The sequence below is a fragment of the Mastigoproctus giganteus genome, chromosome 8, assembly GCF_048544385.1.
Source record: "Mastigoproctus giganteus isolate SK-2022 chromosome 8, ASM4854438v1, whole genome shotgun sequence".
NCBI classification, from domain to species: Eukaryota; Metazoa; Arthropoda; class Arachnida; order Uropygi; family Thelyphonidae; genus Mastigoproctus; species Mastigoproctus giganteus.
This window is the reverse complement of record NC_143582.1, coordinates 169,526,535-169,553,822: the sequence shown is the minus strand read 5'-3', so window position 1 is coordinate 169,553,822 and position 27,288 is coordinate 169,526,535. Positions and strand designations below refer to the sequence as shown.

The following is a 27,288-nucleotide window of genomic DNA, read 5'->3' as shown; positions in this document are numbered from 1 at the left end:
TTTATACACCTCTATCAGATCACCTCGCTGGTGCCTAGTCTCCAGACACTGTAATTTGCAAAACTTAAGCCTTTCTTCGTAAGAGCACCCCTTTGTTCCATTCACTAATCTTGTTGCCCTTCTCTGTACTCGTTCCAGCAGCTCTACATCCTTCTTGAAATGAGGCCTCCAGACCTGTATACAGTACTCTAGGTGTGGCCTGACCATTGCCTTATACAATGGAATAATCACCTCCTTATCCCTGCTGGAAAAATTCCTGTATATCATTGACAATACTCCATGAGCTACTCTTGCAGCCTGTCTGCACTGCTCAGAGAACTTCATATCTGCCTGCACAATCACCCCCCAAGTCCCTTTCATTCTCTACCACTGTCAGTGTAGTACCACAGAGTTGATACGTTGCTCTGGGGTTACTGTTTCCCATGTGTAGTACTTTACATTTGTCAATGTTAAACTTCATTTGCCACCTCTCAGCCCATCTGCTCAACCTTTCCAGATCCTGTTGCAGCAGCATAGTGTCAGTAGTGTCCTTGACAACCCTGCCAACCTTTGTATCATCTGCAAACTTGGACATTAAGCTTGATATACCATCATCAATATCATTTATAAATACAGAAAACAACAATGGACCCAACACTGAGCCCTGAGGGACTCCACTAATAACATTAGTCCATGATGAGCAGTGTCCATTGATTACCACTCTCTGTCTTCTCCCCCTCAACCACCCCTTTATCCATAGCAGCAATTTGCCTCCAATGTCACACTGCTCCAATTTGTGTAGCAGTCTTCCATGTGCAACAGTATCAAAAGCCTTTCTAAGATCCAAGTATATAATATCAAAGTTATTCCCTGCATCCAGTTCTTTTGTGACTGCATCATAGTATCCAATCAAGTTGGTCAGGCAAGACTTCCCCTTAACAAAACCATGCTGTGTCTGAGCTATAACTGAAGTCTTGTCTAAATGATCCTGCAGTTCTTCTTTAACCAGTGCCTCCATTAATTTTCCTGGAACAGAAGTTAAGCTCACAGGTCTATAATTACTTGTGTCAGCCTTTGATCCTCCTTTGTGAATTGGGGTCACATTTGCACATTTCCAGTCTATGGGTACCTCCCCTGAGTCCAAGGAAGCTCTCATAATTATGGCTAAGGGTTTGCTTACTTCCTTTGCTGCCTCCTTTAATATAACTGGATAGATCCCATCCACCCCGGGTGCCTTTCTTGTGTTTATCTTCAACAGTTTCTCCTCCACTTTACTCCCAGTTATTTCAAGATTCTGTAGCTTACTGCTAGAGTTGAATACACCTCTGGCATTCCCTTTGCTGAATAACTCCTCATGTGTGAATGTCGATGCAAAATATTCATTTAATTTGTTAGCTACCTGAGCAGGATCATCAACAGTTGACCCATCAATATCAAGTGGACCAATCTGATTCATCCCCTTCCTTCTAGAGTTTACATAAGTAAAGAACTCTTTGCTGTTTTTCTTTGCATCCCTTGCCAAGGATTTCTCGTAATCTGCCTTCGCCTGCCTAACCTCCTTTGTAACTTGGTTGCATATCAACTTGTATCTATCATAGGCTTCTGTGTCATGTGTTAATTTGTAAGTATCCCATGCATTTTTCTTCTCTGCCATATGCCTCATTGAAAGTTATTTCAAAAGGCAGAATTTGCGATACAAGCACTGTTTCAATTGATAATTCCCCAAGTCATTTGCAACATCTGGAATTCAAGAATGAAAATGTTAAAGTTGTACTTTTGTCCCTGAACATGATTTTGTTGATTCAACCAATGGAGCAAGACACTCATGGATGCGATTAACAAAGTTCATGGTGCATGGACAGACAAAATAATCTACAATGAATGCTTGTTGGAAGATACTGTGGTCAGAATGCATTCAAATGCAGCAGCCAGCAGTGGACTTCCAAGAAGTAGTTGTGGAAGACATTGCTGCTGGTAGCACTTAGGAAACAGCTTAGTGGTGAAGACTTCGACGACTTTCAGCTTGATGACTGCATGGAAATTATAAACAGTCACGAAGAGGAGATGCCTGAAGAAAAACTGTTAGTGTAAAGTAAAAGATGAAGAGGAGAAAGAAGAGGATGTTATTGCACCTGTGAACCTCTAAATCATTTCCAACCCACAGAAGGAGCTAAAGATGTTAACAGTGCACTGGCTCCTAATACTGGCCAAACTGAAGAAAAGTCAAACAATGCTACTGTAGTTTATTAGTCTACTGAAAAGTGTTTACAAACCAGAATCTTCTGGAAGAGTACACCCACCAGTGATGGAATCTGATAAGTATCTAAATATTATGCATGTTTTTAAGTAAATAAACTTGTTTATTGTAAACTGTTGTTACCATTCCCTACTTGTATTACCTTAAGTAATTAATATTAATATTAGAACTTATAAAAAACTTTTATAGACGCTTGAAATTAATCTCAGAACCTAATCTTTGCGGGTCTACTGTATTATTTAATACATTACCTTTTGGTAGGAAATAGGTGTTAGTTATCTGGAGCCTCAATAAATCATTTAAAATTGTAGATACAGTGGATTCCGGTTATTTGGGCCACCGGTTAATCAGGGCAGCTGTTTATTTGGGGCAAATCTTAAAAAACAGAAACCAATCGAGAAAAAAGCCAGGGTTTACTTCGCTTAATTGGGACAGCATGCCGTTTAATCGGGTCATTCTGGAGGTCACAACCATAAAACAAAAACAATTATCAGTCACCTGTTTATTAGGCTTTTCTGTTAGTGAAATCTATCGTAAACGGACAGTAAACTCGATCTTACTGAATTTGCGATAACACCCACAGCTGGAATTGTGTGGATTATTATGGTGAAATGTGTTTACACTTCCATGAAATCTTCAATCATATAAAAAAAATTAATTTTCAGATCTTCTCTTCTTTCCTATTTTTAAAGCTTTGTAACTCGTTACTCCGTTCTCACTTGTGCATATTGTGTTACTTGCAATTTTAGTGTGCCGTGTTCTTCGTTATTGATTGCTTATCTTTTTACTGTTTTAAATTTTAACCCCCACCCACAAATGCCAGTGAACAGAAATGCCAACTAGTTGGTATGTACATATTACAGTACGTATTAATTATTCTGATTACCACGTATATTCTTCCGATTTTCACGCATCATTTAATTTTTTAATTGGTAAGGTAATAAAGGGTAAATATGTGCTTAATATATCTTTGCTTTTATAGCCCGTGGATAATATTCCTCCTATTTTCGCTAATTAGAATCACTGTTTAATAGAATTAAAATTCAATTCACAAACGTGATCACAATGACCGGCGCTTACTGCACATCGAATAGTGAATGGTACTTTACTATGGTGACTCCATTGTAACGTGATTTGATTGTAAAGTGAACCAATTGTAAAGGGGGGGTACATTGTATTTTTAATTATTTAAGTGAAACTTCAGATAATTGGGGCAGCCGCTTAATTGGGCCAAAATGCACTAGTCCCGATGTGTCCCAAATAACCGAAATGGACTGTATATGGGAGAAAAAAAAAAAAAAAAAAAAAAATACATTTTGAGCAATGAATACATCATTTTTTTTGGAAACTAAATCTCAATAGTTAATTTGCATTATACATTACATTTTCATATTAACTTAAGAAATCCTAACTGTTTATTATTATTTGCACTCTTCTTGCTTTTTTTTTTTTTTTTTTTATAAACATGAAATCCCTAAGCCAATTACAGAACTCTTTTGTAAACTGAGTACTAGTACTCAGTGACACAAAACTGATAACTAAGGCAAATTATCATGTTATCATCCTTCACCTATATTTCAAGAATTAAAAAAAAAAAAAAAAAAAAAAAAACTAACTACAAATATAACATTTAGAAATATTTTTCTATCTTTATGCATTTGTAAAAAATTAAAAATTGGTTCAATGATATTTTAAAATATGTTAAACAGATTTAAACAGCAGACAATGAAAATATTTTTATTTTTAATTAATATGGAGATTATTGTTTACCTGGAAAGCTTTGTCATATTCTGCAATAGCTTCAGGTATAGCATCAGTTACTTTGCAGTGATACCTAAAAGATCAAATGAAAACTGCTTACTACTAGTATCACATAGAATGCCAATGCCAAATTCCTTATGAGACAGGTGCACACACACAGATTTTCTATATTCATTACATGCTGATATGACTATTCTTTACAAATAGATTTTAAACTGTTTACTTGTATTGGAGAAAGTGCATATAGCTATTATACGATAAACAAAAAAAAAGTTAAAACATTTAAAATTATAGTTTAATAAACTTACTGTTTCTTGTTCTAATGAGTATCATGGAAATGTTTTAAGTTTAGTGATACAGAAAAATTAACAAGGTAATGCAAAACTCCCATGTTTTGAACCTCCTCATTTTATTGTACTTTTTAAAATGTGTGTTATATATCAGTTCTAACTGTTATTACTTAGTGATGATAAATCATTGAAAGAATCAAGTTTACATTTCATAACCATGAAGATTAACCTGATGCACTCTGCAAAACTAAATTAATGTTTACATTCCATAATTAATAACAGGTGGTGTTTTTTTCCCCCTCCCTTTTTCTATTCTTCAAGTCCAATATGGAAACCAGCACGACTCTCAGCATTTGATATTATAAATCTGCTTTCCCATTGTACTGCCATCCGTTTATATATTTCGTATAAACAATTTTAAATTTTAAAAAGTGTGGTTGTTTATTGATGTTTATATTAGATTATTAATGGCAGGCAATTTTTTCCCATGTAGAATCAAAGTAACTTATGCTCTGCATTAGGGTAAGGTATTTAGACATTCCATCAAGATCTAGTAAACGACCTTTCTAATGGCGATACTGAGAAATTGTTAGACCTTTCTGAAGAAATTGAGGAAGGTAAAGGAAACTTACAAACAAGATAGTTTCTAACTATTCCATGAATTAAAGTTCACTAAAAAAAGTAAAGCAGATTTTTGGAGTTATTATCAATATTGTACTAAATGAAAAAACCGATACAATATAAAGAAATATTGGTCTGAAGAATAGATGGACAAAGATTTCTGCAGATATTTTGGTTGTTATATCTCTGCCCATTCACAAAAGGACAAACAAGGAATTCATTAGAGCTTTTAAACTGTTTTGTCAAGCTGTTTAAAATATTAGCTCATGTAAACCTGAAAATAAATAATTTTTAAACATCACATTTCAACTAGTCATTTGTTTGATTGATTGAACTGGACTACATGGTGAAGACAGTGAAAATAATGTTGGGCTGCAAACAGGTTGAGATGACAGAAAATACTTATTCGTGTTAACTTGAATTTCTGTAGATTATAATATTTGGGAAATATATGTGAAGAAAGGTTGTTCCAGAGAACAGAAGTAGAAGGGATAAATGATGAATAGGAAGAGTTCGTTCTATGAATTTGAAGTTGGATAGTGAATATTTGTGGAAGTGTTGAGGAATGTGTTCAGACTTGGTTGAAAGAAAACAGTGGAACTGTAGATGCCAATTCAGAACAACAGATTCTATGGAAATAGCTACAGAAAAGACATGAAGTAGAAACTGAATGTCTGTGAGACTAAAAATAGTGAGACTTTCTAAGTCACAGATCGTTAATTACTCTGACTTTCTTCTTTTGAATAAGTCTAGAAGATGAAGAGAGGTTTTGGGAGCACGGCCCGATTCAGATTTCTAGATAAGCTTACATATTTAATTTTGAAGAGCTGAGAGAGAGAGAGAGAGAGAGAGAGAGAGAGAGAGAGAGAGAGAGAGAGAGAGAGAGAGCGAGCAAGGGAGGGAACTGATCAGAAGCCACGTTAATCCCAATAGAGATATTCAACTATATTTAGAAATCTGGATGTTGTTGAAAGCCAGCAAATGAAATTTGTCTAAGGAATCAATTTCCTATATTGTAAGCCACTTGCGATGAGTTGCCTCAGCATTTTGCTACAATAAACAGATACTAACAAGGCCCATGAATCCAGTAAAATCAATCATGAGCAGATTATTAGTAGCAGTAGCAAATGATACCAAGCAAGCAAGCTTATACATCAGAGAGAGAGCGCCACATTAACTCTCTATTCCTCTATCCTAAATCAACTATCTCCCCCCACCAATAATTTGTTTAATTCTTCCTTAAATTTATTCAAACTACCCACTTAAACAAAACCAGATGGAAGTTTGTTCCACCATCAACTACCTGCTGGCTGAAGGCATATTTCCACACATATCTTGCAACAATCCTTCCTCAATTTAATTTAACTGCCAACATTTGTATCACTTTTAAACTTAGTCATTAAGCCTGAAATGCCTTAAAAATATTTATGAATATTATTAATAAATATTAAAAACAATAATAGGCCCAGTACTGAGCCCCTCCGAGGGCCTCTACTAATGACATTAGTCCAAGAAGAGCAGCAGGCATTGATAACCAATCTGTCCCCCCCCCCCAATGCCACACTGCTCCAATTTGTACATCAGTGCTTCATGCAGAACAGAAGCAAATGCTTTTCTGATATATAAGTATATGATGTAAAAAATACTTTGTATCCAGTTCCATTGTTACTGTGTCACGTAAACAATCAGATTGGTCGGAAAAAATTGTCTCTCAACAAATTAGTATATATTACATTCCTGTTCAGATGGTTCTATATCACATCTATAACCAGCGACTCCCATTATTTTCCCTTGAACAGATGTCAAGCCTATATGTTTTTTTTTTTTTTTTAAATGAAAACCCCAAGCACGAAAGACATTAGAAACTATAATACTTGGTATTGCACACAGGCTGAAGGTTCAGAAGATACTTGCTGACATTAGACTTCAATTTCTGTGGATTGTAATTTTTAGGAAATATATGTGAAGAAAGGTTGTTCCAGAAAATGGAAATTGAAGGAATAAATGAGAAAGAAGAAAAGTTGGTTCTGTGATTTTGAAGTCAAGACAGTAAAAGGAAGATGATTGGTTTCAGCATGAGTTCTGACTGGTTTGAAAGAGAGAGGGGGGGAGGATTATAGAAAAGCAATTCAGAAGAACAGTGTGTGCGTAAGTATCTATAGAAATGGCATGCAACTGAAACAGAATGTCTGTGAGCCAGGAAGTGGAGAGACTTTGTAAGAGATGGGTTATTAGTTAATAATTACTTAATAGATGTGGTATGTGTTCGGATGGGTTTGGAATAATAGAAGTTAATTCAGAAGAAAATCATCCATGGAAGTTATCTATAGAAAGGGCATGCAGCAGAAACAGAATGTATTAGTATTAGCAAATAATGCAAGAAAGCAAGCTAATGATTTATCATCAGCTTGCTTTCTTGCATTAACACAGTTCACCCATTCATACTCTGCAAGAATTTGTCTAGGTTTTCCTTGAATTTATTCAAACCACTGACTTCCACAAGAGATGGAAGTTTGTTCCAACAGTCAACGACCACTGGCCGAAGGCAAACTTCCATACATTGATCTTGCAACCATCCTCCCTCAATCTGAATTTGTGCCTCAAGTGTGCAGTCTAAAAGGAAGAATCCCATCAAAAGTTAGCTTACTCAACCCTTAAACACCATAATCAGACCTCCCTGCAGGTGCCTAGTCTCCAGAACTGAAGCTTTCTTGAGTTAAGAGCTCCCTTACCTCAAGAAAGCTTGAGGTAAGAGCACTCTTTTGTCCCCCCACCACCAATCTTGGTTGCCCTTCTTTGCACCTAATCCAGCAGATCTACACCCTACCTAAAGTGAGACTTTCAGACCTATATACAGTACTCAAGATGCAGCCTAGTCATGGCCCTGTACAAAGGGATAATCACCACCTTATCCCTGCTTGCAAAGTTTCTGTATATCATTGACAAAATCCCATGAGCTGTCATGGCAATCTGTCTGCAATGCTCACAGAACTTCATATTTGACTGCACAATGACTCCCAAGTCTTTCATTTTCCACAAACATGAGTGTAGTAACACACAGTTGGTATGTTATTAAACAGGGAGTAGAGAGAGACTTTGTAAGAGATGGGTCATTAATTAACTTAACTTCCCTCTTTCAAATAAAGTCTAGAAGCCTGAGAGAGATTATGAGGGCACTGCCCCAAATGTGAAAACAACATTCCATGGTAGGGTGGATCTGAGATTTGCACAGTGAATAGCTGTTCAGAAGAAAAGCAATGCCAGGATTTTTTAGATGTAGATTAAGCAACATTTGTGATGTGCATATGCAGAGAGAGAGAGATCAGAAGTCAGGGTAATAGCTAATAGGGATAATAGAAAAAGTTACTGCCAATAGCTCTGGAAGAAGACCAGAATGCTTGACTACCATTTGGACAAGAAGAAAGGTTTTTTACCCTTAACCTGTTCAAAAGCTAGTTTCAACTGATTAATAATTGTTTTACAATTGTTGTAAGCTTTGGTGTACCTGGAGATTTGGATGCAAGCCAATTGCAATATGCAACATTCTTATTTTGAATAGCCTTAGCACATTTATTGGAAAACCAAGGTTTAGATAAAGAATGAGAATGAGAATGACAGAGCGTGGAATAAAGGATTTCATACATAAAAGAATAATTTCATAGACACAATCTGAGAAGACATTAACATCAGAAGATTTAAAACAGTAATCAAACCAGGGAAATCTCGTAAATCATCCCATTTTGCATTCTTGAAATGCCAACAAAACAAGGTTGACAATGGTCACAAAAGAAAGGATCCACTGGAGATCACCAAGGTGTGATCTAAAATGCCAAGGTGTGATCTGGGGTGCCTTCTAAGTACATGGTCAACTCACAGTGATGTATACTTGGAAGGGTTGTGTGTGTGAGAAAAAGATCAAGAGTGTTTGCTGTGTGTTAGGATTGTCTGGTATTCTGATATATAAACAAACAATCTGTACAAGGTCATTAGTATTTGCAAAAGCCTCAGCATCTCAAACAGCTGGGTCTGTGTGACCTAGAAAATGGAAGCCAGCTTGAACTGTGAAAATGAAAATCACCAAGAAAAATTACCCCACTGTTAGAAAAACTGGGCTAGAGGAAGTCAAGTTTCAAAGAAAGGAAGTCAGAGTTCAAATGATTAGTTGAGTTGGGAGAATGATAGAAGCAGCAGATGAATGTGACAGAATGGATTAGAGAGATTTTCAGCCAGAGAAGATCGAAAAGAGGAGATTCCAAATTACTAAGTCTCTGACAGGGAATATCAGAGCAAACATATGCACCAATACCACATTTAAAGCAAAAGGAATCATACAATGAATATTTAGGACAACTGAGATCAGCAGTGGCTGAATCAGTTGATAATTGGGATTCTTCAGAAAAAGCAAAAAGAGGTTTGCAGGTTAAGTGGAAATGGGCATGGAAGTGCAACACTATGCTAAGCATTAAGCTGCCTGAATGCTTTGCAATTATGACCTACCTTAACTGCTACAATGTTTCAGTGTAATGATGGGTATTGACTATGGCATAATGGGGCAAACAAGCTATCAGCAGTGGTCTGTATTTATCCATAAAGAATGTTAACTGGGTCATTGGTGCAAGGTGCCTTTTTTGTATGTGTACATATGGGAGGGAGGGATTCCGCCGCTAACTCACGCATTTGTTGTTGGCATCTTACTGGCGACACGACTCATTGCTCACAATGATCTGATTCAGGAAATAATTACCCTCTAAACTTGAACATAGTAGATACTGAGTAAGCCCGACGTAGCCGAGCGGTCAGGAGTGAGAGTTGAGTAGCACATGCTCTTTGAGTGAACTCGGGTTCAAGCCTGAAACTGCTAAATATGGTTAATGTTTGTATTGACAATTTATTGTAAACCCCTGTGACCTGGTGGTCCTGCCAGAGTATAAAGAACTTTTTTTTTTTTTTTTAAACTACCATTCCAGCATGAGCTCCAAATGCTGGGCAACAGTACAACGTTCCAAACAGTCTATTTAATATCGGACTACCAAGTAATGCTAAATGTTCACTAGTTTGTCTCCATACATATTAAAAAACTGCACCACATATAGACATGTCCCTGTTGTCAAAGTTATTATATTTTAGGTTGTAACACTTCCTTGGATTGTATCAGCATAACAATCACCTCAATGGTACAATTTACAAAATTGAACTTTTTTTTTTTTTTTTTTGTTTTGTTTATATAACACACCTTATGGTGAAGTTTTATTGCATCCACCACTTTTCATATTCAACACATTGTCTCTGCACTTCTCTCATTGATCACTTGTAATTGCAGTTGACAAAGTGACCTTTACTAATTTATTGATAGGGAGGGCAGTATTTTGATTTGTATTTTTTTTAGGCTCTATTGGCAATCTAACTTAGGTGTTAAACCCATAATTTTTTTTCTCTGAAAACAAATTAATAATTACATTTAGCATTAGTTGAGGTATATGATGCAAAAAAGCAAGCTTATAGAGCATCAGGCAAAAAAAAAAACCCCTTCCCATTTCACCTATCCGGTCACTCCAAATGTTTCTCTAGTTCAGTCTTGTCGTAAATTTATTTAAGCTCTCAAATTCCACAATAGATGGAAGTCTGCTCCAGCAATCAACTACCTGTTGGCTAAAGGCAAACTTCCGCACATCTATTCTACAACTGTCTTTCCTCAATTTAGTTTTTAATAAACTAAGTTTTTTTATTAAAAAATTACACTGAAAATAAAAAAACTTGCAGAATATTTATTTTATTATTTTTTTAAAGGCTTACTGAACAATTAGTGCAAACTATTCTCGGGTGTTTATCACAGATATATTCATAACAAAATCAAAGGGAAAAAAATCTGATTATTTTCACTATTTTTGTGTGTGTGTGTGTGTGTGTGTGTGGAGCACCTCCGTAGCCAGGTGGGCAGGAGCAGCAGTGCGTAGCACACGCTCCTTGATTAGACCGGGGTTCGAGCCCGCCACCACCAAATACAGACGACGCAGAAAGGTCAGGGAATGACCACCGCATATCCACGGAGCAATATGGTCTTAGTTGCTAATGCTCCTAAAAACCAAATAATAAACAAACAATTTTTTGTGTAAAGAAAGACAGAAAAATGGTGATATTGCAAAAAAGATGGATTCTGGTTTGTAAATCCAGAATATTAATGCACAAATAGTCACTGTTAATAATCGGATCAAGAGTGCTGCTTTCTATTTTTGCTTCTCTAACATGTCCACATATCACTTACCAAACTGGTCATTTGGTGTGAGACACCCAAGCTTACTGTGCCACTCATGAAAATAAAAATAAGGTATATGAAGGGTAAACTCAGCAAAAACAGATCACTAATAATAATCTCACCTCATGTAGCTAAAATGAAATATATGGATGTTGGATGGTCAACTCACATTCATGACATATATCTTGTACAGCCAAAAGGGTGAAAATTTTCTTATCCAAGGACAAACTGGGGAATAAATAGACAAGCTCTTATCTTCCTATACATATGTGTTTGTGCCCACAGTTACCTACATAGCTAGTAAATGGCTACAAAAACAACCCAGGTTATTACCTGGGTTGTTTTTGTCAAGGAATGATTAATCAAAATAAAACACCTAACATTGCCAATGATGACTTGAGTGTGTAGAATAACACCTACCTCTGGATGAAAGGCTGGAAGGCTCTCATTTGGCCTCTTGGGCATATTTTGAGGTGTCGGTTATCACCTATCCAAATAACAGATATCACACTACATCTGGAGAATGACATAAAACAGAAAAGAAGAGAAAATGGGAATACCTCATGCAGCAACATCAGATGAGAGGAACCAGTAAGACAAAGGCAGTATTACCAAGTAATTAATACCACAGGTCCCATTTGCTGATTTTAAGATCTTATTGTGGTTTACCATGTAGCCAAAATTGGCTTCAACTCTATAGAAAATTGCCGCCCAATTTAAGCTTTCTCATTAGAAATGAAGCTAAGATAAAGTAAGAACCTAATGAATAGTGACAAATGGGCCTGGAGTACTGGGGTCCATAGTTTAACAGATATTTATTTAAAGTATACCCAGTAAAATAAAATAAAATAAAATATTTCCAGAAGCTTTCGGAACTCGTGTCCCTTTCTCAACTGACAGAATTTTTTTTTTTTTTTTTTTTGAAAAAAAAAAAAAAAAATTCTGTCAGTTGAGAAAGGGACACGAGTTCCGAAAGCTTCTGGAAATATTTTATTTTATTTTATTTTACTGGGTATACTTTAAATAAATATCTGTTAAACCTAATGAATCATTAACAAGGTATTTAAGAGGAGGAAAAGGACTGTAATTAGACACAACAAAGAATTTTCAGACAAGCATAATCATACAACCCCCCCCCAATGACCAAGTGCTACACATACAACTTCGACTAATGACACAACCTTACCACTTAGGGCTTCATTGGATGAAACTTTATTACTGTATGACCTTGATCACAGCTGACTCACGTGAGATAGTCCCCACGTTTGCAAAGTGCCAGGAATACTCCATTTGTATAGTAAGAAGAGTGTAAAATTTAAGCTCACAGGCTTATGTGTCACTGTATGCACATGGTTATACAGAACTGATCTGCATTATAAAAATAAACAAATGGATGAACCAGTATCAGTAACAAAGAGAAAAGAAGAAAATCTGTACATAACCAAGCTAAGAAAATTTAAAATTAAATCTAAGGCAGTACATCCAGTTGACATGGGTGATGAGTGCAATGAGTAAGATTGATATAAGCACTGGGAAAACAAAATTGAAAGTAGGAGTGTGTTATGGGCATAATGATTGTGATGAGTATACTAAACAGCTATACAGAGAAACAGAGTGAGCCAGCAAATCAGAATGTCTCATAATGGGGAATTTTAAATTTCCAGAAGTTGACTGGAATTTGTGGGTTGGTCACTCACACACTAAAAAGACCCTTGGATAAATGTTTTCTACAGCAGCAGCAGCATGTTAGAAACGCAACAGGAGAAAACAATACTCATGATCTGGTTATCAGCAGTGATTCTTCATGCATTAAGAATCAGCAGGTAAAAGACCCACTGGGTGGCAGCAATCACAGTGTACTAATGTGAAATTTAATTAAAGATAACTGTCAAGGGTAAAGGGAAAGGCTTTTGCTTTTGTAAAGGTGACTACAATGGTCTCAGACAGTTTTTAAATTCTGTGCAGCGGGACCAACTGATGATGTTACCAATAGCAAATTCTTAATGGGAAGTAATCACAGAAGCTACTATACTTTTCATACCAACGAAGACACACTGTTCAAGGCTTAGACTTAAATGGATGTTAGATGAACTATTGAGGCAGGCGGAAGAGAAGTGCATGGGATGCATATAAATTAGTCTGTAATCAAGTCACAAAGGAGGTTAGGCAAGATTATGAGAAGTCTCTAGCAAAAAAAAAAAAAAAAAAAAAACCCACAAAAGCTGCAATGCAATGTTAACAGTAGAAGGAAGGGGATGAATCACATTGGGATACTTGATATGTAAGGGGCTAACTGTTGATGACCCAACTCAGGCTGCAAACAAATTAAACAGGTATTTTGAATTTACATTCATACGTGAGGAATTCTTTAGGTAAGGTTATGTTATTTGTTATTATTTTGGTTTTTAGGAGCATCAGCAACTAAGGCCATATTGCTCCAGGGATATGTGGTGGTCATTCCCTGACCTTTCCGCATCCTCCGTATTTGATGGTCACAGGCTCGAACCTCGGTCTAATCAAGAAGCGTGTGCTACGCACCTTTAGGTAAGGGGATACCAGATTTAGCTCCTCGTTAGGTTTCCCCTAACGAGGAGCTAAATGACTTTGTGATAACTGAAAGGAAAGTAGAGGAGAAATCGTTGAAGATTGACCTAAAAAAAATCATCAAAGGAGGTAAGCAAATCCAAATAAATTATGAGAGCATCCTTTGATTCGGGGGGGGGGGGGTCCCCTATGAACTGAAGATGTGCAAATATATCCCCAATTCATAAAGGGGAATAAAAAAGGCAACATGAGTAATTACAGACCAGTTAACTTAAGTCTATTCCAGGAAAAATAATGGAATCACTTGCGCAAGAAGTAATGCAGGATCATCTGGACAGGCATGCAACTATATTGCCATCACAGCATGGGTTTTGTTAAGGGGCAGTCTTGTCTGACCAATTTGATAGGTTACTATGATGCAGTAACTAAGGAACTTGATGGAAAAAATAATTTTGACATCATATACTTGGATTTCAGGAAGGCTTCTGGTGCTATTGCACATAAAAGACCGTTGTACAAACTGGAGCAATGTGACATTAAGGGCAAGTTACTGCGATGGATAAAGGGATGGTTAAGTGGAAGAAGACAGAGCGGTTATCAATGGGCATTTCTTTTCATGGACAAATGATTTTTGTGCAGTTCCCCAGGGTTCAATGCTGGACCCACTGTTGTTTTCATTATTTATCAATGATATTGATGAAGGTATATCAGACAATGTTTGCAGATGATAAAAATATTGGCAAGGTTAACGACATTCAGAGAGTGAGCTACTGGAACAGGACCAGGGTATGTCTGCCAGGGGCAAAGGTTGATGACGTTGTAGAGCGAATATCATCTTTTAAGGGCACAAAAGGTGATATAGTTGTACACGTTGGCACTAATAATATTAAGAGTAGGAGACCGGCAGAATTACTTAACAAGTACAGGTCACTGTTGAACAAAAGCCGAGAATTAGGGTTGAATTTGAAAGTGTCTGCAATTCTGCCCAGACACGATAGGAGGGAGTATATGATGAGAGCCTTGTCGATCAATTCGGCCCTGGAAAGATTGTGCAAGGCTCAAGGGGTAGACTTTTTTTCAGCCTGGACTGTACTTGTTAACAGGAGAGATTGCTTCTACAGGGATGGGATACACTTAAATAGAAAGGGTGCAAGAATATTTGCTGATGCTATCGAGGCAGTGTTAGGTGGGTCGGAAAACTGCTAGCTTGGGGGGAGACAAAGACCAATAGATTGACAGTAGCCACTGGCAGAGGTGAAAGAGATTCTTGCACTACTTCTATTAGAATGAGCAGAAGCCTGAAAAACAAGATGCATGGTATTTCAGAGACTGCTGGGAGCCATTGCGGTACAAGTAAACACATGGGTTGTGTTAGGGTAGCTAAGAATAGAAACAGGTGCAGGTATACTTGCGTGTACACCAATGCTAGGAGTTTAGTAAATAAATTTGATGAATTTGAGGTATTGCTCAAAACATCAAAGGCAGATATTGTTGGGATATCAGAGACGTGGTGTCACACAGATATAGGGGATGCAGAACTGCAATTTGGGGAGTACAACGTCTACAGAAAGGATAGACAGGATAGGAAGGGGGGAAGGGGTTATGCTATTAGTTAAGAAACACATAAAAACCAAGGAAGTGAAGCCAGTCGACATCGCTGGACAGTGCAGTGTTGAGTCAGTTTGGTGTGACATAAGCATTGGGAGATCAAAATTGAGAGTAGGAGGGTGCTATAGGCCTAACGACTCTGATGAGTATAATAAGGAACTGTACAGGGAAATAGAGTGGGCCAGTAAATCAGAGAGTCTTATAATGGGAGATTTTAATTTCCCAGATATTCACTGGAATTTGGGGGCTTGTTACTCACACACTAGCAGGGCTTTTGTGGATTTATTTGATGATTGTTTTCTACATCAGCATGTTCGGGAGGCTACTAGAGGGAGTAATACTCTTGATTTGATTATCAGCAGTGATTCTTCATGCATTAAGAATCTGCAGATAAATGAACCACTAGGTGGCAGTGATCACAGTGTGCTGAAGTGGGAGTTACTGAAAGAGGTAACTACCATTAGGGATAAAGGGAAGGGTTATTGCTTCCGTAAAGGCGACTACGATGGACTGAGACAGTATTTAAATTCTATACAGTGGGACCAACTGATGATGTTACCAACAGCAAATTCAAAATGGGAAGCATTCAAAGAACTTATCTTGGAAGCTACTAGGCTTTACATACCAACTAAGAAATATTGTTCAAGGTTTAGGCCAAAATGGATGTCAGATGAACTAATGAGGCATATGGCAGAGAAGAAAAATGCATGGGATACTTACAAATTAACACATGACACAGAAGCCTATGATAGATACAAGTTGATATGCAACCAAGTTACAAAGGAGGTTAGGCAGGCGAAGGCAGATTACGAGAAATCCTTGGCAAGGGATGCAAAGAAAAACAGCAAAGAGTTCTTTACTTATGTAAACTCTAGAAGGAAGGGGATGAATCAGATTGGTCCACTTGATATTGATGGGTCAACTGTTGATGATCCTGCTCAGGTAGCTAACAAACTAAATGAATATTTTGCATCGACATTCACACATGAGGAGTTATTCAGCAAGGGGAATGCCAGAGGTGTATTGAACTCTAGCAGTCAGCTACAGAATCTTGAAATAACTGGGAGTAAAGTGGAGGAGAAACTGTTGAAGATAAACACAAGAAAGGCACCCGGGGTGGATGGGATCTATCCAGTTATATTAAAGGAGGCAGCAAAGGAAGTAAGCAAACCCTTAGCCATAATTATGAGAGCTTCCTTGGACTCAGGGGAGGTACCCATAGACTGGAAATGTGCAAATGTGACCCCAATTCACAAAGGAGGATCAAAGGCTGACACAAGTAATTATAGACCTGTGAGCTTAACTTCTGTTCCAGGAAAATTAATGGAGGCACTGGTTAAAGAAGCACTGCAGGATCATTTAGACAAGACTTCAGTTATAGCTCAGACACAGCATGGTTTTGTTAAGGGGAAGTCTTGCCTGACCAACTTGATTGGATACTATGATGCAGTCACAAAAGAACTGGATGCAGGGAATAACTTTGATATTATATACTTGGATCTTAGAAAGGCTTTTGATACTGTTGCACATGGAAGACTGCTACACAAATTGGAGCAGTGTGACGTTGGAGGCAAATTGCTGCTATTGATAAAGGGGTGGTTGAGGGGGAGAAGACAGAGAGTGGTAATCAATGGACACTGCTCATCGTGGACTAATGTTATTAGTGGAGTCCCTCAGGGCTCAGTGTTGGGTCCATTATTGTTTTCTGTATTTATAAATGATATTGATGATGGTATATCAAGCTTAATGTCCAAGTTTGCAGATGATACAAAGGTTGGCAGGGTTGTCAAGGACACTACTGACACTATGCTGCTGCAACAGGATCTGGAAAGGTTGAGCAGATGGGCTGAGAGGTGGCAAATGAAGTTTAACATTGACAAATGTAAAGTACTACACATGTGAAACAGTAACCCCAGAGCAACGTATCAACTCTGTGGTACTACACTGACAGTGGTAGAGAATGAAAGGGACTTGGGGGGTGATTGTGCAGGCAGATATGAAGTTCTCTGAGCAGTGCAGACGGGCTGCAAGAGTAGCTCATGGAGTATTGTCAATGATATACAGGAATTTTTCCAGCAGGGATAAGGAGGTGATTATTCCATTGTATAAGGCAATGGTCAGGCCACACCTAGAGTACTGTATACAGGTCTGGAGGCCTCATTTCAAGAAGGATGTAGAGCTGCTGGAACGAGTACAGAGAAGGGCAACAAGATTAGTGAATGGAACAAAGGGGTGCTCTTACGAAGAAAGGCTTAAGTTTTGCAAATTACAGTGTCTGGAGACTAGGCACCAGCGAGGTGATCTGATAGAGGTGTATAAAGCCTTGAATGGTTTAAGCATGCTCAATGCTGATGGGATTCTTCCTCTAGCTCAGAAAAATCACCTGAGAGGGCATAAATTCAAATTGAGGAAAGACAGATGTAGGATAGACGTGCGGAAATTTGCCTTTAGCCAGCGGGTGGTTGGTTGGTGGAACAGACTGCCATCCCTTGTGGTGGAGGTTGATAGCCTAAATAAGTTTAAGGCTCAGCTGGACAGGTATTTTGAACGAACAGAGGGGTGAAGTGGAAGTGGGTTTTTTTTTTTTTTTTGGCTGATGCTGCATAAGCTTGCTTTCTTGCATCAAATGCCTCTACTAATGCTAATGCTAATACTGCAACAACATCTAGGAAAATTGAATTGACGGGCTGAGAAACAGTAGTTGAAGTTTAACATTGACATATGCAGGGTATTGTATTTTTTTTTTTTTTTTTGGTAGTTGTTGGCGCATCGGCTTCTGTGGCCATAGTGCACCTCCCAAGGTTTTTGCAGTACTTTGATCCACGCCCGAGGCGGGATTCGAACCGCGACCTTTGGGTTGCCAGGCAGGCACCTTACCCACCTGGCTAGCCCGGTCGGCAGGGTATTGTATAACAGGGTATTGCAGGAGTAACTGGTTGGTCCTTGACACAGACATTCTCTCAGATATGCCAGACAAGCTGTACTTGCTGCCTGGGAGTCTAAAACGCTGATGGAACTGATATTCGGGTGACACTCAAGTCAAGTGTACCCAATTTCGGCGAAGTCCGAACAGTCTGTGACAGCCATATCCTCTGCTTGCACCTTCACAATGGTGGGACTGTTAGTAATCCTGGGTATAACCTCCATGCACAAGTACACGGTGGGTGACCACTCACACCACATGGAGGAATGCCACCCTTCTATGTTACCAGGCAGTACTAGGTGGTAGATGACTCTCATCAACCGGTGCAATACCACCACTTTGCTAATTGGAGGCTTGAAGTGGTGGAACCCATGTTTAGTCTCTAGAGCTAAGTTCCGGCCAATCCTTCCCTATCTCTTCCATCATGCAGTACGATTGACGACTTTTGAGGTTATGATGAACATAGTGGCGAGATCCAATATTCCTTACATTTCGAGGGTTAAGCTCTAAAACGGTGTTCGCAGGCCGGCCGAACCTATTGGTAATTCTCTAGGAGGCTTCCGGATCAGCTAGTGTATAATCTTGCTACCTCTACCCTGCCAGATGGTGACTGGAGGGAGTGCGAGTAGTGTATGCAGGGAGCATTGTCAAGGCCACGTTATGTCAAGGATCTGGGTCTATTCTTACCGTGTGTATGCCATATCCAAAAATTTCGTTACTTCATACAGCATGTCCCACCCACTTTTTCTTACTATTGAATACACCATGAATTGTCAAACTAATAGAGCAAGCTTATCTGTGAAAAGATCTAAACCTCCCAAGCATAATTAATTTCACAAATATAAGTGGTCTCAATTCTAATCTCAACGATGTCCATTTCCATTTGCAGTTTGCCAAACCCCATGTACCTTTTCTGAGAGAATCTCAGTTATCGGTTGATTCAACTACTACTCATCTCAGTTGCCCAAATTATTCGCTGCATGATTCCTTTCGCCTCAAAGGTGCATATGTCCGTTCTGATATTCCCTGTCAGAGACTTGGCAATTTGGAATCTCCTCTCTTTGATCTTCTCTGGTTTAAAATCTCTCTACCTCATTGTGTCAAATTCATCTGTTGTCTCTACTGTTCTCCCAACTCCACTAATCACTTGGAGCTCTTTGACTTCCTCTCTTTGCAACTTGACTTTCTCCAGTCCAACTTTCCTAACAGTGAGGTAATTTTCCTTGGTGATTTTAATGTTCACAACTCCAGCTGGCTTCCGTTTTCTAGTCATACTGACCGCCGGTCGAGATGCTGAGACTTTTGCAATTACTAATGACCTTGCACAGATTGTTCATTTACCTTCAAGAATACCGGACAATCCTAATCATACAGCCAATACGCTTGATCTTTTTCTCACAAACAATCCTTCTAAGTACACGGTTGATGCAAGGGGTCCTTTAGGCACTTCAGATCACAACTTGGTGATTGTCCCTTCTCCAATGGAACCTTTATCTCATGGCTATTCCCAATCTTGTGTTGTTTGGCATTACAAGAATGCAAAATGGGATGACCTGCGAGATTTCTTTTCTTCTTTTTCTTGGTCAGATTACTGTTTCAAAATTTCTTATGTCAACGTTTGCTCAGATCATGTCAGTGAAATTATTCTTGCAGAAATGGAATCCTTTATCCCATACTCCACTTTAAAATCTCGTCCTTTAAATAAACCTTTGTTTTCCAAAAAATGTGCTAAGGCTGTTCAAGGGAAGAATGTTGCATATCGTAATTGGCTTGTTTCCAATTCTTCAGTTTCATTTTCTGCCTACACCAAAGCTAGCAACAAATGTAAAGCAGTTATTAATCAGTCCAAACTAGAGTTTGAACAGGCTAAGAGTAGAAAACTTGTTTCTTGCCCTAATGGTAGCTGAGCAATCTGGTCTCTTGCCAAAGCTATTGGCTGCAACTTTTGCCCATCTCTGCTCCCACCTCTGTCCAAACCAGATGGTTCTGTTGTCACTTCAGCCAAGGATAAAGCTGACCTGCTAGCATCCCATTTTTCTTCCAACTCACGTATTAATGATCTTGGTAAAACAACTCCCACTATTCCCAACACGCTCCATTCAATGCCTCCTGTGGTATTCCTTCAAAAGGATGTCAGAAGGATTTTGATGAATCTTGATGCCAAGAAAGCTCCAGGTCCCGATGGTATTTCTCCACTTGTTCTGAAAATATGTGCTCCTGAACTTACTCCTATTCTTTGCCGCCTTTTTTCACTTTCTTATTCCAAAGGTGTTTTTCCTTCTGCTTCGAAATTTGTTCATATCCATCCAGTTCCTAAAAAGGGTGACAAATCCCTCCCATCCAATTATCGTCCCATTGCAATTACTTCTACTCTTTCTAAAGTAATGGAGAAAGCAATTAACCGCCAACTCTTAAACTACCTAGAAACCTTCAGTCTGATCAATGATCGCCAGTATGGATTCCGTCAGTGTCGATCCAATGGTGATATTCTGGCTTATGTTACCCATTTATGGACTAATTCAATGGAAAGGTTTGGTGAAACACAAGTAGTTGCTTTTGACATCTCAATGGCTTTCGATCGTGTTTGGCATAAAGGTCTTCTAAACAAGCTTCCATGTTATGGTTTGCCAACTGTTTTTAGAAATTGGTTATCCAGTTTTCTCTCTGATCGCTCACTGAGGGTGATGGTAGATGGGTCTCCGTCTTCTAACTTCTCCACTAATGCCGGTGTCCCCCAAGGTTCAGTTCTTTCTCCCACTCTTTTCCTCTTGTATATTAATGACCTTCTTCCATTGACTGGAAATCCTATCCATAGTTTTGCCGATGATAGCACATTGCATTCCACTTTCCCTTTTGAGAAACCTTGTTCTGCTCAATCTGCTTCAACTTCTCCGAAATCTGCTACCAATACCTTAAATGCCAATCTTCAGGTAATTCTCCAGTGGGGCAAAGACAACTTAGTTGATTTCAACCCTTCTAAAACTCGGTCTCGTCTTATATCTCGCAAAAAGGATTCTTCTGCTCCTATGCTTATCTTTAGTGACACTCCAATTTCTAGGCAAAATGATATATCTCTTTTGGAGATTACCCTGACTTCTAATCTCTCTTGGCACAAGCACATTACAAATATGGCTTCCTCTGCATCTAAAAAACTTGGTTTTCTCTTTCGCTCTCGGCGTTACTTTTCTTCCAAACAGCTGCTCTCTCTGTATAAATCGCAAATCCGCCCAGCCATGGAATATTATTCCCACATTTGGGATGGTGCCCCCAAAACCTCTCTTAGGCTTCTTGATTCCATTCAGAAGAGGGCAGTTAGGTTAATTAATGATTCATCTCTAACAGAATCTCTCCACTCACTGTCTCATAGATGTACTGTTTCTGCTGCATGCGTCTTCTACAGATACTTCCATGGGCACTGTTCTTCTGAATTTGCTTCTATAATTCCCGCTCTCTCTTTCAAAATAGTCTGTACGCGTGCCGCCAACATCCATTTACTGTTCAACTTCAAACTCACAGAACCAACTTTTCATCTTCCTTGTTTATTCATTCAACTGCGTTTTCTGGAACAACCTTCCTTCATACGTATTTCCTGAAAATTACAGTCTACAGAAGTTCAAGTCCAATGTCAACAATTATCTTCTTTTATCTTCTCAATCTCCAACCCAAGCACGGTACTAAGTACTATAGGTTCTATTACCTCTCGTGTTTGGGGTTTAAAAAAAAACTTGTCAACTGTGTTGTACTACACTCAGGGTAGGGGAGAATTAAAAGACCTGGAGATAACTGTGCAGTGAGGTATGAAATTCTCTGAGCAGAGCAAACATCCTGGCTGGACAGCTCATGGAATTTTGTCAATGATATACAAAAACTTTGCTAGCAGGATAAGGAGGTGATTATCGCTTTGTATAAGACCGTTTTTAGGTCGCATCTTGAATACTGTATACTGGTCTGGATTTCAAGCATTTCAAGATTAGGCACCTGAGGGGAGATCTGAGTGAGGTGCTTAAAGCCATAAATGGATTGAGTAGGCTGAATGTTAACGGCAATTCTCCCACTTGCTGAGACTATGCATATCGGGAGGGGGGGGGCTTAAATTCAACGAATAAATAGACAAATGCTTGGAGGTTAGAGAATGGGTGAAAAGTGTAGGATTTTTATTTTTTTGGCTGATGCTATATAAGATGCTTTCTTACATCATTTGCTATCACTACTACTACTACGTTCAGAAGACCTGTTTTATTTGCATGGGTGGGTGGGGGGGGGGAGATGAGGTTTATTTCTAATTCTGATTTAATCCATAACGCAAACAACACTATGGGAGATTATCATTGCCAAATAAACTGACTTATTTTTTAAAAATGGACAACCAAGAAGCTTTTACATAACCTGCTAGAAAATGCTGTTATAATAATCGACAGTGTCTTATCATTCTGTTCAGCCGAACAATCCTACAAAATCATCAAGTAGAAAACAACAAATAATATACTCAATTATATACTCTGCAGCAAATCATTAAGATAATTTTTGAAAAGGCCTTTTCTTTCTAGTTCCGTAATTGCATAAAGTGTATTGCCAGAACTGAAAACACACAAATTAATACATTTATTTTAAATAAGTTAAGATACAAAAATATAAACAAACGGGGCAGTGTACTCCTTCTTCAGCTGAACATTATATATATAAAAATTTTACATATGGAATATCAATATAAGACTGGGAGTGATCATGGGTTAGACAGAGTAAGGTGCGTGCACAAGACTGATGAATGTTATATGGAAAGGAACAATGAATGAATCACTGGGAAGAATCGGGCACTTGGTGCTGAGAATGTAAGATGTGTAAGTGAGATGCCAGTGCTTGTTGTATTGTAAAACAGCTGCCTCCATAACTGGATGCATGCAAACACCCCAGTTACGGTTGAAGACATTACAACATTTGGCTATGTGCAACGCTTCAAGCCACAACCAGTGGAAGTGATCAACTATCTCAACATCACGTCGGGAATCGAGGTTGCGTTGTTTAGATCAATAGTTTTTGACAACAGCAGAGTGTTCAGAGTCTCGATCTTGTAGCCTTCTAGCAGTTTCGCATAACGTAACAACTATTGCAATCAGGGCAGGTAATATGGTATACAGAACTGCTACATAAGGATGGGATTGGTGTTTTCACCCTAGAGATAAATGATCGTAATTTCCTACTAGGAAGATGTAAATACCTGGGTAGTAGGGGAGTCGAGGTCGTGTTGTTCAGACCAAATATGATTGAACTGACTGGGGCTCTCATAGCCGTGCCATGGATCTGAAGAAAAGAGTTGCCAAACATGATCACGCTGTGAATCAAGCACAGATTGAGGTCCTGTCGGATAAGGTGGTATCACCATCTAAAAGTTGTCTCGTACAGGTAATGGCTTGTACTGGAAAGAAGGGAATAAGGAGACTACATCGAAGGAGGTCACAATCTAGTCTTCAGAGATGGTGAGATCTTTAATGAGGTGCAGAAATTCCACATTGTTGGAAAGAGTATAGTTGGTATTCCCTACAAGGGGTGTTAACAGTCTGGCGATGAACTTTGAAAGCTCATATGTAGGTGAGTTGCAGCAGGAACCTAAGTCGCCGCCAACAAGAAGCTCTTAAGTCACCCAGGAGAGATGACACCATTGTGGTCTAACTGCTGACAAAGGTCAGCATGCTGTAATTATGGACAGGTCTGAGTATTTACATAAGGCCCTCTCTCCCCTACACGATCACAACATATATGAATCGGTACAGGATTCTCCTGTTAAATTTTTGGAAACATTAGAATCTAAAGTCAACAAATTGATACACAACTGGTTTACATCTAACAAGATCTCAGAAATTGTACATTGTCAATTTCATGCAATGTGTTGCTAACTTCCACAGTTTTATGGGTTCCTGAAGATCCACAAACCGGGAATTCCTCAAATGCCCATTGTTTCCTGCTGCAACTCACCTATATATGAGCTTTCAACGTTCATTGCCAGACTGTTAACACCCCTTGTAGGGAATACCACCCGTACCATTTCCAACAGTGTGGAATTTCTGCACCTCATTAAAGGTCTCACCATCTCTGAAGAGGTTAAGACCTGCTTCAATGTAGTCTCCTTATTCACTTCTGTTCCAGTACAAGCCATCACCTGTGCGACACAACTTTTAGAAGGAGATATCATCTTATTCGACAGGACCTCGCTCTCTACAGATGATATTTGTGCGGCCCTCAACCTGTGCTTGACTGGCAGCGTAACGTTTGGCATCTCTCTATTCCATCAGATCCGTGGGAGCCCTGGTCAGTTCGATCACAGCCAACATTGCCATGGAGGAGCTGGAGAGTCATATATTTTCAAGTCTGCCCGTTCCCATCACTCTCTGCTGCTGATAAGTGGATGGTATTTTCGCAATTATCCCTCAGGGAATAGAAAACTAACTGCTGCAACATCTCAACTCCCTGTCATCCTTCATCCAGTTTACTATTGAACTAGAAACAAACAAGACCCTCTCCTTTCTGAATGTTTTAGTACAATGTGTGGACTTGCATTTAAGAACTTTGGTTTATAGAAAACCCATGTGTGCAGGCCAGTTTACAAACTATGGGTCTGCACATGCTACCAGTCATTTACATAGTGCCGCACGTGCTGGACTTACCCATGCTTGGATCCATTCCAGCTGCATGACAGGTGGTTGGAAATTTCAAAGATAAGAACTGACCTTTCAAGTTGTGGCTATCCTGCTCATATTCTAGACAAGTGCGACTTACAAGCTTGTGAGTATGTTGCATGACCTAATCCACCCTGTAACAGTGAAGTAATCTCAACTGCCTACATTCCCCTATTACCCGGGCATTTCAGAAAGCCTTTCCAGAATCGTACGTGCCTAGCACAAAAAGTGTTTACAACTTCCTGGTAGGAAATTATGATAATTTACCTCTAGGGTGAAAACACCAATCCCTCCTTCATATATAGCAGTTCTATATACCATATTACATGCCCTGATTGTGGTAGCTGTTACGTGGGCTAAACTGCTAGAAGGCTACAAGATCGAGTCTTGGAACACAAAAGGGTCCTCCAGTCCGCTGACTCCGAACACTTGTCGATCTGACGGAAAAATATTGGTCTGAACAACACGACCTTGACCCCTGATGTGATGTCGCGATCGTTGATTACTCACGTAACTACCACCAACAGTCATGGCTTGAGGTGTTATACATAGCCAAATGTAGTAGTTTCTTGAACCGTAACAGGGGTGTATGCATGCATCCAATTATGGAGGCAGCTGTTTTACAATACAACATGCACTGGCATACGTCTTGTGTACGTATCTTACATTCTTACCACCAAGTGCCTGCCCAATGACTCATTCATTGTTCCTTTCCATATAACATTAGTCAACTTCATGCATGTGCCTTACTCTGTCTAACACATGATCATGCCGTGTTATATTGATATTCCATATATAACGTGTATATATATATAAAATTCAGCTAAAGAAGGCACACATCGCCTTGAAAGCTACTGTTTGTTTATATTTTTATATCTTAACTTATTTAAAATAAATGTATTAATTTCTGTGTTTTCAGTTGTGGTAATGTATTCCATTAAGAAAAGTTGAATTTTTATATTTTATTAGACAAAATACTCCTCCAAATAAGGAATATACACCGACGAGGTAAAACATTATGACCACCTACCTAATATGATGTTGGTCCTCCACGTGCAGCCAAAACAGGTCGTACCCAGTGAGGCATGGATGCTACAACATTTCTAAATGTGTCTTGTGGTATTTGGTATCAACACTTAACCAGCAGATCCTTCAACTACTGTAAGGTCCGTGGTTGAGATGCCGCTGATTGGAATTGCTGTTCCAACACAAACCACAGATGCTCAATGGGACTGATGTCTGGGGAATATGGAGGCCAGGGCAATACCTAGTCAGTAATGACGTTTAGGTAGGTGGTAGACCGGGTATCCCAGCAGAACATCGCCCAAAGCATGACACTGCCACTACTTCCCCAGGTAAATCGATCACGTTTCCTGTTGCACCATGTACACAGCCGTGTACATGATGCAACAGGAAATGTGATTCATCGGACCAGACTACCTTCTTCCAGTCACTCAAGGTCCAGTTTCAATGCTCGCATGCCCATTGTAGACCCTGTAGACGGTGAACCATGGTTATCACTCTGATTGGCCTGCGGCTAGGCAGCCCCATTTTCTTCAGGGTTTGACATATTGTGCGTTGTGACACATTACTCCCATCACCAGCATTCCAATTACTGGTGAGTTGTGCCGCAGTTGCCCTTCTGTTGCCACGTACCATCAGAGAGAGCCTTCGCTCACCTTGAGCATTGATGAGCCGTGGTCGTCCAACACCTCGCCTACGGTTGAACATCGTAGGTCCAAGGAGGAAAACCCACAGTTGACTGGGAGCACCCCACCAGCCATGCCATTTCGGATATGCTCTGACCCAGTCATCTGGCCATTACAATCTGGCCGTTGTCAAATTCGCTCAAGTCCGCTGCTTTTCCTATCTGAAGAACAAGAGTAACACTGATTAACGGAGCTCAGTATCAGATGTTTTTTATACTGTGTCCTGACCCGCGCATGCCTGTAGTTCACCTGCAGTTGCTTCGATTTGCATAACAACTCGCTGTTCATAATGTTTTGGCTCATCGGTGTACGTTTGATACAATGGCCACACAGAAAGGGTTTCTAGTTTTGAGATTACCCCTATATCACTATAATAGCATTGTCACTGAATACATTTGGGCAGAGCTAAAGCAATTTATCCAAAACCAATTTTAACATTACTTAATGATGTTTACACGGAAAAACTGTCAGAATTAACAAATCAAGGGATTAATTCAATCTCCAAAAGCAATGGACAAAGGGTTTTTTTTTTTTTTTTTAAGAGCATTAGCAACTAGGGCCATATTGCTTCAGGGATATGTGGTGGTCATTCCCTGACCTTTCTGCATCTGGTGGTCACGGACTCGAACCCCGGTCTAATCAAGAAGCGTGTACTATGCACTGCTGCTCCTG

General features: G+C 39.1%; 1 protein-coding gene across 1 annotated transcript in view; it reads right to left on the bottom strand.

The window, feature by feature from the left end:
• Nup98-96 (nuclear pore complex protein Nup98-96) overlaps nt 1-27,288 on the bottom strand; it is a 770,989-nt gene that overhangs the window by 122,186 nt on the left and 621,515 nt on the right. The window contains exon 31 of the mRNA XM_090379042.1: nt 4,007-4,070. Within this exon, the coding sequence (XP_090235168.1) occupies nt 4,007-4,070 (64 nt within the window). The remainder of the gene's footprint in view (nt 1-4,006; nt 4,071-27,288) is intronic.